This window comes from Onychomys torridus, chromosome 22 (genome assembly GCF_903995425.1).
Source record: "Onychomys torridus chromosome 22, mOncTor1.1, whole genome shotgun sequence".
Classification (NCBI taxonomy): Eukaryota; Metazoa; Chordata; class Mammalia; order Rodentia; family Cricetidae; genus Onychomys; species Onychomys torridus.
In genome coordinates this window covers 9,988,690-10,005,169 of record NC_050464.1, presented here as the reverse complement: position 1 = coordinate 10,005,169, position 16,480 = coordinate 9,988,690, and the positions used below count along the sequence as shown (strand labels likewise).

Sequence of the window (16,480 nt, the reverse complement as noted above, 5' to 3'; positions counted from 1 at the left end):
TTTGGAGAAATTCACCATTTTGACCTAGTCTTCTCTTCTGTAAAATGATATAGTAAATCCAATGCCAGTGGATGCTCATAAAAATCAAATGACACATTCTGTATGCCCAGGAAGTAAGCAGTGGGACCCCAAATTATTGTTCCTTCTGTGGAGAAGATCTGGGAGGTAGACAGTCCATGGCAGGAGGCCTTCAAACTGGGAACCCACTATGGCTGCCTAGAAACAAATTTCTTTCCCTGATCTTCAGTTTCTCTTAGCTTGTTTTCTGAAATGGAGCTGCCCGAGGCCAGGCCTTTTGTTTAGGCACCATATCTTTTTGTGTCCTGTTGAGTGATCTTTCCCTCCTCACAGAAGAAAGATGCATGTCTCCCTTAAGAGTCTTTCTGTGGGTCTCCACCTGGAGAAAGGGAGAGGGAAAAAGGAATCACGTCAAACCAGTGAGATGGACATTACATCATCATGGGCATCCTGTTTGAAATAATTGGGTAGCAATGTGTGTGTGTGTGTGTGTGTGTGTGTGTGTGTGATTGTGTGTATGAATGTCCATGAATGTGGACAACCTCAGCTGCCCTCCCCAGACAGTTACCCATTTTCCATACTTTTCTTTCCTCCCTTTGTGCCCGGATCTCTGATTGCCATCTGGCGCTCACCACATGAGGCAGGATGACTAGCAAGCCCTAGAGTCATGCTTGTCTCCAGCTCACTAGTGCTCAGATTACAAGTGTTCACCACCACATCTGAATTTTTGACAAAAGTTCTGAGGATCAAGCTCAGGTCCTTATACTTGCAAGCCACGCACTGCACTGATCAAGCTGTCTCCCCGGCCCAAAAGTTTTACTGTGAAAGCACACATGGGCCCCAGGCCATTCTTATACATGCACCTTCTTAAACCTAGTGTTAACCTAAATTTAAGGTTATCATGAAAAGGGATATCATTTAGATTACATTTTGTTCCTCATTGTACTTTCTGGTAACAAAACTTACCTATTCATTTGAAATATGTGGTGATAATCCACCAGAAGACAAAACAGTGTTGTTTATACTGAAGCAAGACGAAGGTAGGGACTCCTTCTACATGGACCATTAAGGCAACTGCCTCACTACCACCTCTCTGGGAGCACTAAGAGGAGACACACATTCTTCTGGAGCAGCGATGGCTTATGGTAGAAGTGATGAATTCCGTTCTGTTCACTGAGGTCTTCAGACTCTGACATGAGTTATCAAGAGTCCATTGTATTTTGTCATCAATTTGTCCAGATGTAAAAGCTGCTAAAAATCGCACACTATTTTTTTAAAATTACTCTTTTCATCTTCCCCCCGTGAACACCTTCAGCTTTCATGTGTTAACCTTCATGAGACCTTTATAAGTCTCAAATTGAAAAACAAGGATGAAAATGATAGCCCTCCTGCCTGACAGTGAGTGCCCATTTTTACCCCTCTTGGTGTCAGGAAAATGCTCACACTGTAAGGAGATGATAATGATTTCACCTTTTCTAGCATTGACTAAGAATAGTATTTTCTCTGCCACTTGTATTACAGGATGCTTGTGGATTGGGCAAATTTTAAACGTTCTGTTTCACATCGATACTTGGGCCTTTTAGGCACAGGTGAGAGCATAGGCATATCAGTAGCAGTTGAGTAATTAAGCTGAGTTTGCACAGGTGTCTGACGTGGATTTGCATACAATTTTTACAGGAAACATCTGTAAGTTCTGGTCTATGCTGAGGAAAATGCTGCAATATTTATATTCCAAGTGTGTATCTGTATGCAAACCCATGAGTGAAGAATTTCTTAATGCTAATGCAGTATGCCTATTATAACAGTTGGAATAATTGGATAGTCTAAAAATTTCATCATTTTCTTAGGAGACCTGTTTCTGTAGTTCAATTCTGTGGCACAATAACAATAGAAACTTGATGGATGCTTATTGTTTTTTTCTATTCCAGTAAAAATGGAAATGGTTAAGGGAAAAGCTATTTTCTCCTGTTTTATAAAAGGATAAGGAAATTTCACAGTATCAATAAAAATTATTAAATTCCTGGGGATAACTTTTATAAGAGATGAGGAAAACCCACATGAAGAAGAGTGTAATGAATGGGTTAGTGAGAGACTTGAGTGAGTCTGCCAGACAGAAAGCCAAGCACTGTGAATGCCTTTCCCTTTCCCATCTACTGTATGAGTCTAACCCAGTCAATAGGTCTTTTGCTAAAACTATTATCAGTTCAGAGTTTCTTAGAGTCTCAGGGTCTTATAATTGCCACCAAGCTATGTCCCTAACCCAAGATGTTTTAATTTAAAAAAAAAAATGCCAGTGAGCATTTTGTTCATTGGGTAATGCCACAATGAGGACAGCCTTGGCATCTAACAGTGGCCAGTGCCAGACAGTGGCAAACACGGGACTAGCTTTGAGAAGGAGTCTGTACTTCTAGACCCTGTAGTAGCCTCAGGCCTCACAAGCAGGTTTGATCTGCTCCTGTGTCTCATTTCACTAGGTACAGCATGTTTAGATGACATCATTGTCGAGTCACTCTGGCCAGCTGGTCGCCAAGCACATTGTCTGAAACGGGTGCTCTCTAGTGACACTGAAACACCCACCTTTTACCCCCACGACATTGTCTGTCAACATCCTTCCTCCCGAATTTATAGTTAAGTTCTCCCAGGCCTCTTTCCCATCAGCTAAGCCACTCACTGCTGCTCAGGCATCTCTCTGTATTCATTCTGATCTCTCTTTTTAAAATCTAAGAGTCACATTAGTTATTTCTCCTGTTGCTGTGATTGAAACACCCAACAAAAACAACTGAAGGAACACTTGCTTTGGCTCCAGGGTGTGGGTTCAGTCCATCATGAAAGAGAAGCCATGGTGGCAGCAGTGGTAGCAGCTAGTCACAGTGCAATCAAAAAGCAGGGAGACAGATGCTGGTCCTCAACTTGTTTCCCCCTTTTTATTTAGTCCAGCACATCAGTCTGTGGAGTGGTGCTACCCACATTCAGGGTAGGTCTTCCTATCTCAATGAACCAAATCAAGAAAATCCCACAGTGGCATGCCTAGAAGCTAATCTAACCCAGGTAGTGGCTCACAGGCATGCCCAGAAGCTAATCTAATCTAAACTAGGTCATCCCTCACAGGCATGCCCAGAGGCTAATCTAACCTAGGTAATCCCTCACAGGCATGCCCAGAGGCTAATCTAACTTAGATAATCCCTCACAGGCATGCCCAGAGGCTAATCTAATCTAACCTAGGTCATCTCTCACAGGCATGCCCAGAAGCTAATCTAATCTAGGTAATCCCTCACAGGCATGCCCAGAGGCTAATCTAATCTAGGTAATCCCTCACAGGCATGCCCAGAGGCTAATCTAATCTAGTTAATCCCTCACAGGCGTGCCCAGAGGCTAATCTAATCTAGGTAATCCCTCACAAGCATGCCCAGGGGCTAACCTAATCTAGGTAATCCCTCACAGGCGTGCTCAGGGGCTAATCTAATCTAGGTAATCCCTCACAAGCATGCCCAGAAGCTCTTTTCCTAGGTGGTTCTAGGTTTTATCTAGATGACAATGGGAATAAATCACCAACAGGGCCAAATATACTGCTTGCAAGGCTGTGCCTTTGCAGTATTCCTGGGAGGCTATAGTGTGGCAGTTCTGTTTCCAGTGTGTTGGTGACCTAGGCCCAGGTTCCATCAGTTTGCTAGCTGTTTCATCAGTTTGAATAGCTTGAAAGCCACTGAGAAAGTAGTAGCCTTGATGCTTAGAATTATGTGCTCTGATAATTCTCTTGTAAGAGTTATTTCCATGGGTGTTTTTCTAATACCCATAGCCCAGCTCTCATTTATCACTCTGCACAGCAGGAATTGCTTTTCAGTATCTGCAGTTGGCCACTAAAGAAGGCACAACTTGGTGCTAGAACCTTAAGAGTCTATCTTTGAGATTCCTGGAGACTCCCTCAGGGTATCCTTATCTACAGCATCGATCTCCATCACCATCAGATATTGAATGTGTTTCAAGAGGAAGAGAAACCCCAAGAACTACAGCAACACCCTGTGATGAAGGTGTCTCTCACCCTGGTTCTCACTAACCCTGTCTGTCACACTGGGCTAAGATGGAATTGCAGGATCAAATTTACACAGTTGCATGACAAAAAAAAATTAAAATAAAAATAAACTCAGTAGAATTGTTTTTAAGACAATAGGTATGAGTCAGTGAAAGATGGTGACCCTAAAAGATGGGCTACAAACAAGGTGAGCACTGTAACTGCCCACAGCTTCTGTCTTGACAGAATTTCCTATTGAAGGCATGGAAAATGAGAACCCAGGTGCTGTGTCTTCACTAAGTTAGAGAGAGATGAGAAATGGGGGAAGAAATCAGAACACTAGATTTCTCAGTAAAGAGCAAGAGATGGGAAGGAATGTATAGAGAAAGAACTCTGGAGACTGTATAGGCTCCCTTGAGCATTAGCAGAGCAGTCAGTTACCAGCACACTGGCGTGAAGCAGCTACTCAAGGCCAGATACAGAATTACCCAGACGACAGGTAATGGCTCCCTGTGCTCACACAAGAGTGGGTATCCTATCCTTACCACAAACTGAAAGAAAGTTATTTATGAAATTATTGAATGGAATACCCAGAACTGTCTGCCACCCATGATAGGGAAATACCAATCTTCAATAAAATATAATTAGCTACTGTTTAAAAGCAATACTTTGAAAGGATTGAGCTAATTACTTCTGAGTATCTTCACAGCATCACCAGAGTTCAAATACATTTATAAGAATGCCAAAATAGCCCAGAACTCAACAAAGGAAGCTTCACAGTATCTAAAATCTAACCAATTTATTGAGATTGCAAAGAGGTAGGAAAGCATGATCTGAAGTGGGAAGGAAAGAAAAGGCAGGATACTGAAACTGGTGGGACTGACACAAAGTAGCAGAGAAAGACTGGGAGACCATTATGTTTGTGTTGTAGATAATCAAAGGAAGACAAATTCTGAAGACAAAACTGTATCTGAGGGAGACTAGAATGCTGAGAAGAAAATATTGGTAAGCTCATGAATATATCAACAGAAATATACAAAATAAAAAGCATATTAAGAAACAATATGAGCATTAAAGAGTAACAAGAAAACTTTTAATGTATATTTTACTACAACTAAAGAAAGGGCAAGGGGAAATATTTAAAGAAACAATGTTAATTTTCTCCTAATTTGAATAAGAAACACAAAGTTACAAAGTATCAAATTATGATAGTAGCCAGTGCAATAAGGCAAGAAAAATAAGTTATCTGCATTGCAAAGAAAAAAGACTGATTTTACTTTTAAACTGTATAATCACCTGTATAGTGCACTCAGCAATTTTGCCAGACAGAAGATAAATGTGTAAAAATCATAAGTAGATTCATTTATCCCTATGTTTTTAACAGTCACCTGTCCTTATCCATAATATAACACACACACACACACACACACACACACACACACACACACTACAAATCAAAAATAGCATCAAATGCTGAAATACCTAAGGGTAAATCTGACAAATGAGGTACAAAATATTTACACTGAAAAATTCAAATATTATTAAGAGAAACAAGAGAGCCTGGCTATTTGAGCAAATATACAGTATCCTTATATCTGAAGACTCGGTTTTAAGTATGGTTTTATTAAATTCATTTTTTAAATATTTTTATTTACACACTGGTCTCTTGTTCATATTCCTTAGGCTTGACATGTTGAGGCACATTCTTCCCTGTAAAATTCTTCATTGAGCCACAAGGAGCATCCTTTTACACATTGGTTAATCCATTGTTTTTCAATCAGTTATTCAACAAGTAAAGGGTGTGTCTGAGCACTTTCTTCTTAGATGAAACAAGTTGGTTTCTTCATCAACTACCTAAACTGAATGTAGTCCTCATCTGCATTTTCCTACAAAGATGGACTCCCCTGGTTATTCCTAATTAATTTTCCTCTGATAGTTATTCCTAACCTTGGTTTGTGTAAATTCTCTTCTGATGGTTTTCACTCTGGTAGTCCCATCTCTGTGAACTGACTCACTCATGTAAACAGATTTTATGTGGGCTCAACCCAACCATGAGAGAGAGTTGTGAGCTTTAGATAAAAATTGAACCTTGTATAGTTTCATGCTGCATTGCTTAATTGGTTCCTAGCATTCCACATAGAGATGGTTGTGAATTGGGTATGAAACTTTCAACATGCCTTTGACTTTTTTCTTTATCATAAAGCAGTATTTATGAATTCTGTCATTGAAAAAAATGAATTCTTCATTTCTGAGGCATTGAATTAATTATCTTTTTGTCTAGAAAGGTGGGGATAATAAGTGTGGGAATTTAAGAATGGATAGACAATTGCCATCTCACTCCAAGAAAAAGTGACTCATGTTGACTTCCCAGGCTTGTATAGCACAGCTCATGCTACAGGATGTGACTTAGATCTTCAGTATTAATGGCGTGTGGCCAGTCTTCATGTGGATCCCACAAAGATGTGTGTTGTTCATATTGGTTTCTGGCTTCAGTTTGACTGTCTTGTCTTTGCTGTGTAGTCAGAGCAGATAAGGTTATTCCTAGGGAATTTCCTAAACAGAACTGGCAGGTGGCTTCTTCAAGTCCTTATTGGAGATGATTTGGATGTAGATAATTAATCTCTCTTGGGTCTTCTGTTTTAGGATCATTGTGGAATCTAAAAAAAAAAAAATCTAAAAAAGCCTTAGCCAGGAGGACAACCCAACTAATATGATTCATTGTTGACAAGTACTTCCAAATGAGACACTAGAAGCTTTTAACTGTGTGTTCCTAATTCACTACTGCTTGTTATAATGCTTATAGTTTAGGCCCCCTTTCATTATGCCTTGGTGTGGATATTTTTTAACTGGGGAGAGAGTAACATTTGTCTTCAGACTTCAGTTCTTGGTGTAAAGGTCCCCATTTTTTATGTCTACAGAGACTCTCATATCATAAAGAATTAAGTAATCACAAATGGAATAAAAGATTTTTATCCATAAAAAAAATCAATGCCCTCTTTCCCAAAGGTTTTCTGACATTCAATTCTTACTGACTTGAGAGTGTTTAATCCTAATAATGCTAGATCCGACAGACTGATTCCTGTCACATTCTCGAGCTTCATGAAATGGAGATTTTCACCTTTCTGCCCCTGATTAGATGAAGAAAGAAAGAATAAAAGGTCTCCAAAACATTGCTTACATTGGTGAAAAACCGCAGTGTCCTGGAGAGACTTAGGAATATCTCAACAGTGACCCTTGAACTTTGGCTTGACCTTTGTCAGTATTAGAATAATCACCCATAGTAGCCATTAGTGAGAAGCTTGTGGGAACTTGGCATCTGTTCACATCTGCAAGCTTTGTATGTCCAGATTTGAACCCTAACACAACTACTACCTGCTCACTACATGTAGCCCAGACTCACAGGCACCTGTTTAGTTTCCTTCTTCATTTAAAATAATTGTTAAATAAATGACACACACATACATGTATAGAGTAACTTTTGCAAATACAGGGTTCACGATGCATAACTCCATCTTTCCTGTTCTGTGCACTTCAACTTCATACTGATAATTTAACTCTTCTAAGTCTAAGGACATAACCTTCAACTTGCCCCAGCATGGACGACCTGTCAGTCAGGCTTACTTCAAAATTGTGTATCTTTTTTCTTATCAAATTCCAGTGTAGATTTTTTTCATCATTATTTCGCTTGAGGAAATAGTCAGCATCAGACTCATTCCTCTTTGGATTATTGTTTTTTAAAATTTAATATAGAACATTTATAAAAAATAAAATTGAAAACAATTATTATCTAACCTTCCCAAGATGGGGTGATTTTTTGAACCTACACATAGCTTTTAGTGTGTATTTCCCTAACCCCCCTCTTTTTAACTGTAAAAATAAGAATGAGCTTTTGTCCAAGACATAAAAGCATATTATAAAATCAGGTACTTATTCATGCAAAATAGGTATCATGCTAGCATAAAATTATACTTGTAGCTAGTGGACATTTTATGTGTTGCTATGGATTGAACCTGTGCCTTATGGATACTAGGAAAGCCTCCTACCACTTAGGGATTCTCCCGCCCCACTTAGTTCATTTTCTTATTCTTTTCTTTTCTAAAGTGGACTAGGACCTCATACTTGCTAGTCAAGTACTAAATTATTAAGCTTGTTCCCAGCCCCAAATTTTTATGTTATCATCATCACTATTAGCAGTAGAACTTTATTGATTGATAGGATGGTTGATTGGTTGGTTGGTTGGTTGGTTGGTTGGTTGGTTGGTTGGTTGACAGAGTTCCTAGCCCAGGCAAACTGGAATCCCCTATGCAGCCAAGGATGACTTGAGCTCCTGATCTTTCTGCTTATAATGCTTGGGGATGATAGGTGTGTGGCACCCTACCTGGTTTATACAGTGTTAGGGGTCAAAACATGACTTTGTGCGGCCTTCCATGAACTGAGCCACATCCCCACCCAAGATCCATAGTTCAGACCTTGTTCTGGAGATGTGGTTTTGTTGCTCTGATGTGTGTTCTCAGTCCTAGTAGCTTTTAGTCGGGAATAGCTACCAAGAAGTAACTTCTAAAAGTAAGTTATATTTTATCATACAATTCTAGAAATAGAATAGTTCTTTCCTAGAACAATTCTATATTCTCAGCCTAATTTGTTCTAGGTCTCCCCTCCCCCATTTTTGTTTTGTTTTGTTTTGTTTTTGCTTTTGTTTTTCTCCTTATCAGGCATTTCAACAGGAAGCCATGGTCATTGTGGCTTTCATCTTGTTTTAATCCCCCCCCCATTGTTTTGATTGCATTTGGAATCGATTTTGAGTTGAATTAAATCTCAGAAACCAACTATTGTTACTGTCTTTCATGAAGCTGTGCTTTTGCACAGATAGTGAAGTGCCTATAGAATTGTGTGTGTGTGTGTGAAGGGGGGATTAGGCAGAGTAGAGTGAAATAACCCCCTAGTGCCACAGTCACCCAGAAGCCAGTCCCCTGAGGGACTGACACTGAACACCATGATCTGAGATGCTGCCCCTGTTACCATCAAATACCTGACACTGAACAGCATGATCTGAGATGCTGCCCTGTTACCATCAAATACCCTCTTTGCTCCACTTGTCCAGGTACCACTGTTTCTGCCACTGGACTTCACCACTGCTGTGGCCCACCACAGCCACACCTTTCCCACTGCCACTGTTGTGTCTTCACCGCTGCTGTGCCACTGCCTCTACCATCATCTCCAACACCATCACCTCCAACACCGTGTCTCCACCATTTTAACATCCTACCATTGCTGTACCCCATCCCTTCCGGTCCAGTCACCACCATATTCCATCACCACATTGCTGCATCCCCATGTCCTGTTTCCACTGTCTTACCACAACTACCATGTCCAGTCACCATTGTGTCTAACCACTGCCATGTTTCTCACCTCACCTTTCGGTTCTCAGCAGCAGTGTTGACCTGGCTGTGTGATGACTCTGTGCCCTGGAGCGAGCCTAAGAATAGCCAGTGTGGTCTTTTGTTCTTGGAGACATGCTCCTAGAGTAGTGTCCAAAAAAGTGGAGGAAGTTCAGATCCTGGGCACACTCAGTGTCAGTTTTCAATCCTGGCCTAGCTAGGCATTTACTGCTGGGTGGGGATGATCTGAAGATGCTTTCTAGAGAAAGCTGTGGGTGGTTCTGATGCATGCTCACAGTAGCATTCATGGCTGAGGTGCTATCTCCAGCAGACATGGCCCTGCCATCCCTGGCGTTGGTGGGATCTGATGTTCTATTGTCCTGGAGTGCTGTGTTGGTCTAGCAGAACCCCACTTTGGTGTGGTGTGGTCACACCTTGACTCAGTGTTGACTGGAGCCAGGATCAAGCATTGCCTGTGCTTGAGCAGCATATGGTACCACGATTTTTATCATATACCTTCTTACAATAAGCCAGGAAACTTTCTCTGCTTCAAAATGTGTGTTTATAAACAATAGGCTTACAACAAACACTCCCATCTGTTAGGTGAGCATAATTTGTGCAGGAATTCTGGTAAGAGGTGGAGGACTTCACAACGTTTTTGTAGATTTTCCCCTGGTGCGACATTATCCTCAGAGACGGCATACAGCGGCATATGTCTAATACTCACTTTCCTATCTGCTGCTTCCTGTTGTTTGAAAGCAATGCTATTTTTGTGCATTAGCATATAAGATTATTGTAGAAATTCATAAGAATTTTACATCTATGCAAGATACTTACAAAGAGAAAAAAGAAAGTAGAATGGGTGACGGTTATGTAAATACAGTTATGTCGCCGTGATCACATTGTCCTTGCAGCTCTCCAGAGCTGTGCTCTGATGACCTGTCCTCATACTCCTCTAAAAACTTGTGTTGATTTTGCGTTAACCTGATCTCAGCACCCCTTGTTCCTGTAATTACAGTACACAACAATCAAAGCGTGCAGCCTTCCAGTCTGATTTGTAATTTAAATACATGGCATTGACTCTTTGTGCTCGGTTTGGTATATTCTGATTGTCTTCACTAATTAATTTTGTTTGGGATGAACTGTTCCTCATAATAGAACAGAATTTTTAAGATTAATGTTCAGCAATGTTTTTTTTTTCCTTATCATAAAAGATTTTATGAGTCCTGCCATAGGACCGCCGCAAGGTTATCAGAGGGAGACTCACTTTGATTAATATTTGCTTACTGCTGAATTGCCTGTATTGTCCAAGTGTTTTATTCACTTAAAATTATTCCTCCGGGTTCCCTTTTCCAGGGTGACTAATTGGACATACTTGAATAAAAGAGATGAGCGATTAGTTGAATATCAATGCTTCCAGGTCTACTTGGTACCAAGCAAATAGAACACACTAACACTCTGTCTTTGCCTGAGTTGTTTTAAGTTTCTCTGATTGCACTTTGTAAGAAGACATGTCTTCAAAAGATTAGACAGCCACAGCTGGAACATCACTTCTGTTAAGGGAGAACACCAGAGAGTTTGTGTACATGTAGCCTTTCATGACCCGCCCCTTTCCCAGTGTGGAAGGAATCCAGGCGTCAAGTCTTACTTCCTTTTTTTCCTTTATTTAGAATGATAGTTTTCTTTGTTCTATTACAATGTGAACATTGTAATGTTTTATTCACTTAATCCTTTTGGGTAGGGCCTTGGACATGATAAGTGAGCACTCACCACTGAGCAATACCACCTATTCATGTATTTTATTTGAATTAGTTTGGTGTATGAATATGTATAAATGTGAGTGCACTTGGAGGCCAGGGTCAAATACCATGCTCCACCATTCTCTTCCCCTCCTTATTGCCTTGAAACAGGGTCTCTCACTGACTGTGGACCTAAGTCTGTGGCCAGAAAGCTGTAGCAATCCTCCTGTTTCTGCTCTCTCTTAGCACTAGGGCTATTGGTGTGTGCAACCATGCACAGACTTTTTGGTGGCTCTGGGGATATGAACTCTGATTTTCTTGCTTGCAAAGCTAAGCCATCTCCTCAACCAGTGTGTCTTATTTAATATGATATAGTAGGCATATAACTCATTGTCTATGTGTAGTAAACACAAGCCCGTGAGTTTAGAGCTAAGCACATACCCTGACACCACTGCCACAACTTCATCTTCATCATTTGCAAGCCTTTGCCCCCATCCTGTCTTTTCCACACTACTTTTATAGTAAGAACATGGAGGGCTGGCAAGATGGCTCAGCAGGTAAAAGTTATTGCCACACGAGCTTTTTGACCTGAATTTGATTGCTGAAGCCCATGTAAAGGTAGAAGGAGGGAACATGTTCCAGTGTTGTCCTTTGACATGTGCACTGTGGCATGCATATCCCCAACACATCATCATGCACACCCACATAAATAATAATGATAATAAACAGAATTTAAAACATTTTCAAAGAATGCTAGACTGTCTCTTGGTCAACCTTAAATACCTAGTACCATGTTGTTAGCTGTGTCCCCTATGCCTCACAGTACATTGCTATGATGTTTTCCTTTTATTTAACTAACAATTGGTTTTCTTTGGTGCCTCCTCATCCCCCTGTTGTCGCCCTTTCATAATATGTTTCTCTTCCTTGACTGGCTTGTTCGAGTGAGCATAATGTCTGCCAGGTTCATCGTGTTCTTGGGGAAAACCTGGCTTTCTCGGTTTAAGTCTATATAGTATTCTCTTTTGTGCATATACTGTGTTCCATCTGTTCCTGTGCTGACAGATTTTCAGGTTCTTTCCAGAGCTTGGGTACTGTGGAGCTTCAGTGAACATGGGGTTCAGGTGTCTTCGTGTTCTTGATTTCAGTTCTCTTTCAGAGAAGCAGGGTTGAGTCTATAATAGTTCCAGTTTTAATTTTGCAAAGAACACTCATTCTGTAGTACTGTCTCAGTTTACATGTCCAGCCGCACTGGACAAAGACATTCCCTTCTCTGTCTTTAGCATGGTTCTTAGGTTTCTTAGGAGCTGGGAGGTGCTGCCTTAGTATGGTTGGGGTTTGTGTTTCCCTGACAGTGAATGTACTGAGTACTGTGAATGCACTGAGTACTATGAATGCTCTGAGTACTGAGAATGTGATGAGTACTGTGGATATGCTGAGCACTGTGAATGCTTTGAGTACTGTGAATTCTCTGAGTACTGTGAATGCTCTGAGTACTGTGAATGCTCTGAGTACTGTGAATGCTTTGAGTACTGTGAATTCTCTGAGTACTGTGAATGCTCTGAGTACTGTGAATGCTCTGAGTACTGTGAATGCTCTGAGTACTGTGAATTCTCTGAGTACTGTGAATGCTCTGAGTACTGTGAATGCTCTGAGTACTGTGAATGCTTTGAGTACTGTGAATGCTCTGAGTACTGTGAATGCTCTAAGTACTGTGAATGCACTGAATACTGGTGAATGCTCTGAGTACTGTGAATGCTCTGAGTACTGTGAATGCTCTGAGTACTGTGAATGCTCTGAGTACTGTGAATTCTCTGAGTACTGTGAATGCTCTAAGTACTGTGAATGCACTGAATACTGGTGAATGCTCTGAGTACTGTGAATGCTCTGAGTACTGTGAATTCTCTGAGTACTGTGAATGCTCTGAGTACTGTGAATGCTTTGAGTACTGTGAATGCTCTGAGTACTGTGAATGCACTGAATACTGGTGAATGCTCTGAGTACTGTGAATGCTCTGAGCACTGTGAATGCTTTGAGTACTGTGAATTATCTGAGTACTGTGAATGCTCTGAGCACTGTGAATGCTCTCAGTACTGTGAATGCACTGAGTACTGTGAATGCTCTGAGTACTGTGAATGCTCTCAGTACTGTGAATGCTCTGAGCACTGTGAATGGTTTGAGTACTGTGAATTCTCTGAGTACTGTGAATGCTCTGAGTACTGTGAATGCTCTGAGTACTATGGGTGCACTACATTCCTTCTTGCAAACCCTTGGCCATCTGCCTCCTTGTTCTTCAGAGGAAAAGTATCTAGGCCTGCTGAGGTTTTTTTGTTTTGGTTTGGTTTTTGGTTTTTGGTTTTTTGGGTTTTTTTTTGTTTTGTTTTTTTGTTTTTGTTTTTTTTTGGGTTTTTTGAGACAGGGTTTCCCTGTGTAGCTTTGTGCCTTTCCTGGAGCTCACTTGGTAGCCCAGGCTGGCCTTGAACTCACAGAGATCTGCCTGGCTCTGCCTCCCGAGTGCTGGGATTAAAGGTGTGCACCACCACTGCCCGGCAGGCCTGCTGAGTTTTAAGGAGCTCCATAGATATTTTGAATATTAACCCTGTATTAGACAGTTTACACAAAGTTTGTTCTTGGTTTATTATGAACATGGTCTACAATCCAGCTACATACCATCTCAGGTCTGGGTTCAGGATCAATTAAATTCTATCCAGTGATCATAACTACATCCCTGCTTGCTTCAAACATGGGTTTCAAACATCCCGACTCATAACTAATGCTGTACTTACAGCAGGACTGTTATAGAAACGGTGTCTCTTTCTCACCGTCCTTTGAAGCTGATGAGGCTTTAGAGAGGTGTGGGGTGTGAAGGATTATTATAGCCCTAGGAACAGAAACTAGAATTAATCATTATTACACAGATAAGTTATTACATCTGAGATTTTTTCTGTCATCTGAAAAAGCAAAGTTATTGTCAGTGTCAGGCACATGGAAAAGGAAAAACTTGAGGTGCATGCATTATACCGAGAGACATCCACACTGTGGTGAAGACAGGACTGTCCTGGTCCTAGACCTGTTTGACTAAGGACAGCCACTGCTCATCCTGAAGGTGGCAGTGGTCTTCCATACAGAGGGACATGGACTTTGTGTGAAGGAGTCTACAGTTCCAGAAATTATTTCTGGAACTTCTGAGATTGGGCAGCATGAGAAAAAGTGATTTTCTTAAACTGAAAACCCTGCTTTAATTGCAGTGGCCACTGGTTATTAGCATTTCTCAGATACCTGACAGGAAGCAGCCTAAGAGAGGGAATGTTTTGTTGTGGCTCACAGTTCAGGGGAATAGAGTCCAACATGGCAGAGAAGGCATGGCACCAGGAGCTTGAGGCAGTTGGTTATGTTGCCATGGCAGTTAGAAAACAGGGTAAACAGGAATTATGACCTGCTGTAAAACGTCCCCAGTGACCCACTTTCTCCAGTGAATCTGTATCTTCTAAAGTTTGCTAAACCTTCTAAGCCAGCATGACCAACTGGGGACAGAGTGTTCAGACAAGTGAGCCAATAGAGACATTACATATTCAAACCCCTAATTCATGCATTGTGCTGACTCCATGAAACAGTCTGCAGCCTCACTGGATTTGGGGTGTTGGAGAAGCAAGCTTACGGTCTCAATCGGGGAAGGCTTGGGTACGTCTTGAGTACTAGAGATATGGATCACTTGAGCATCTCCTGGAATGGTTGCCCTTGTTCATCTAGGCTTGATCACTGACCCTTCTTTTTGGCATTTTGCAGGTATATCATCCCCTCTTTACAGAAGCTGGATGCCGGGTTTTACCGCTGCGTGGTGCGGAACAGGATGGGAGCTCTCTTGCAGAGGAAATCAGAAGTTCAAGTGGCATGTACGTGTGCAGCGTGAGCACTGGCCTTCAACAATGAACAGAGTTGCAGCAGCTGTGCGGAGGCACTTCCTGTTGCAGCAATTGAAACTTGTCCTTGGTTCCTCTAAAATAGTGTGACAAGACCTGGGGATGTAATTCACTTGACCTAGCTTGGATAATGTTCTCTGTTCCAACCATAGCACCAAACTGGGAGGTAGAGGCAAGAGAATCAGAAGTCCCAAATGATCCTTGACTACATAGTGAGCTCAGTGCCAGGGGGAGCAACATGAGACACTGCCTACAAATGAATGGATACATAAAAAAAGAGTAGAATTAAGGTTAAAATTATTATAGGGCTGGCTAAATATCTCAGTAGGTAAAGATTTTTGCCACGAAGCCTCTTGAGTTCCATCCCCAGGACCTACACGGTGAAAGGAGAGTATGAACTCCTTCAAGTTGTCATCTGACCTTCACATGATCACACATATCCTGTAGCAAGACATACTCATATAAACATAAGCATAAGTACTCACATAAATATACAAATAAATAAATATAACTGCAAAAATCTAAAACAAACACGGAAACCCGAGTAAGATGTTGCTTTTTTCCAGCTGAAAAGATTAAGGAATTCCCAAACCTGTGGGTGTTCTGTATAACCAACTACTCTTGGCTTGTTGGTATTGGGATTAAAATATTTTTAGAGTAAAAAGTTGACCCCAGTTAGGGTTAGATTTCATTGTTTTTCCCCCATGATCTGCTAAGGAGCCATTTTGCACTCCACCGATGCAGAGAGTCAAGTCCCAGCTGTTATTAATGTAGCAATCTAGTCTTTATTCCGCAGATCCATTTTGGCGAATGTAACTTTTAAAAGAAGGCACCATCAAAAGGCAGAAACCTTGACTGTCACGAAATCTTTAGGGATGGGAGACCTGGCCTGTGCACATGCCCCTTCCCTATGATAGGAAGTCTTTGAAGACTAGGATCTGCCTAGTGGACTGTCTGCTTCAGTGTAGTTTGAGAACACTACACAAATATCGTCTTGTTTAAAAGTAAGCAAAAGAGCATTTGAATTTTTACAGTATAGGATGCCCACAGGCTTGAGGCCATACTGTAGCGCTTTTCTTCTGTTTTGAAGGTTTCAAGATTGCTGATTCTAATGTTGGCCCTCGTTATGATCCGTAGATTTATGTTAGCATATAAAATAACATGGACCTATCTCACTCTCCTATCATCATCATGATGACTGGGGGAGGTCCCTGCATTATACGTGTTTGGCTATTGTTTAAGCCACTAGGAAGAAAGACATCAATCTTTCTGGTTTGTGAAGATGAAGTCACCGCCAATGCTATCTACAGAATAATTCAGAACTTCTATTCAATAGAAAAATTGAAAACATAATAAATAGAGTGTGGATCAATACTCAAACCATATCTGAGTAAGTTAAGAGCCTAGAATTGATTATAG

The 16,480-nt window shown here is 41.1% G+C and overlaps 1 protein-coding gene across 1 annotated transcript in view; it reads left to right on the top strand.

The window, feature by feature from the left end:
- Positions 1-16,480, top strand: part of Sdk1 (sidekick cell adhesion molecule 1) — a 960,116-nt gene that overhangs the window by 337,818 nt on the left and 605,818 nt on the right. Inside the window, exon 3 of the mRNA XM_036172523.1 lies at positions 14,928-15,034. Coding sequence (XP_036028416.1) covers positions 14,928-15,034 — 107 coding nt within the window. The remainder of the gene's footprint in view (positions 1-14,927; positions 15,035-16,480) is intronic.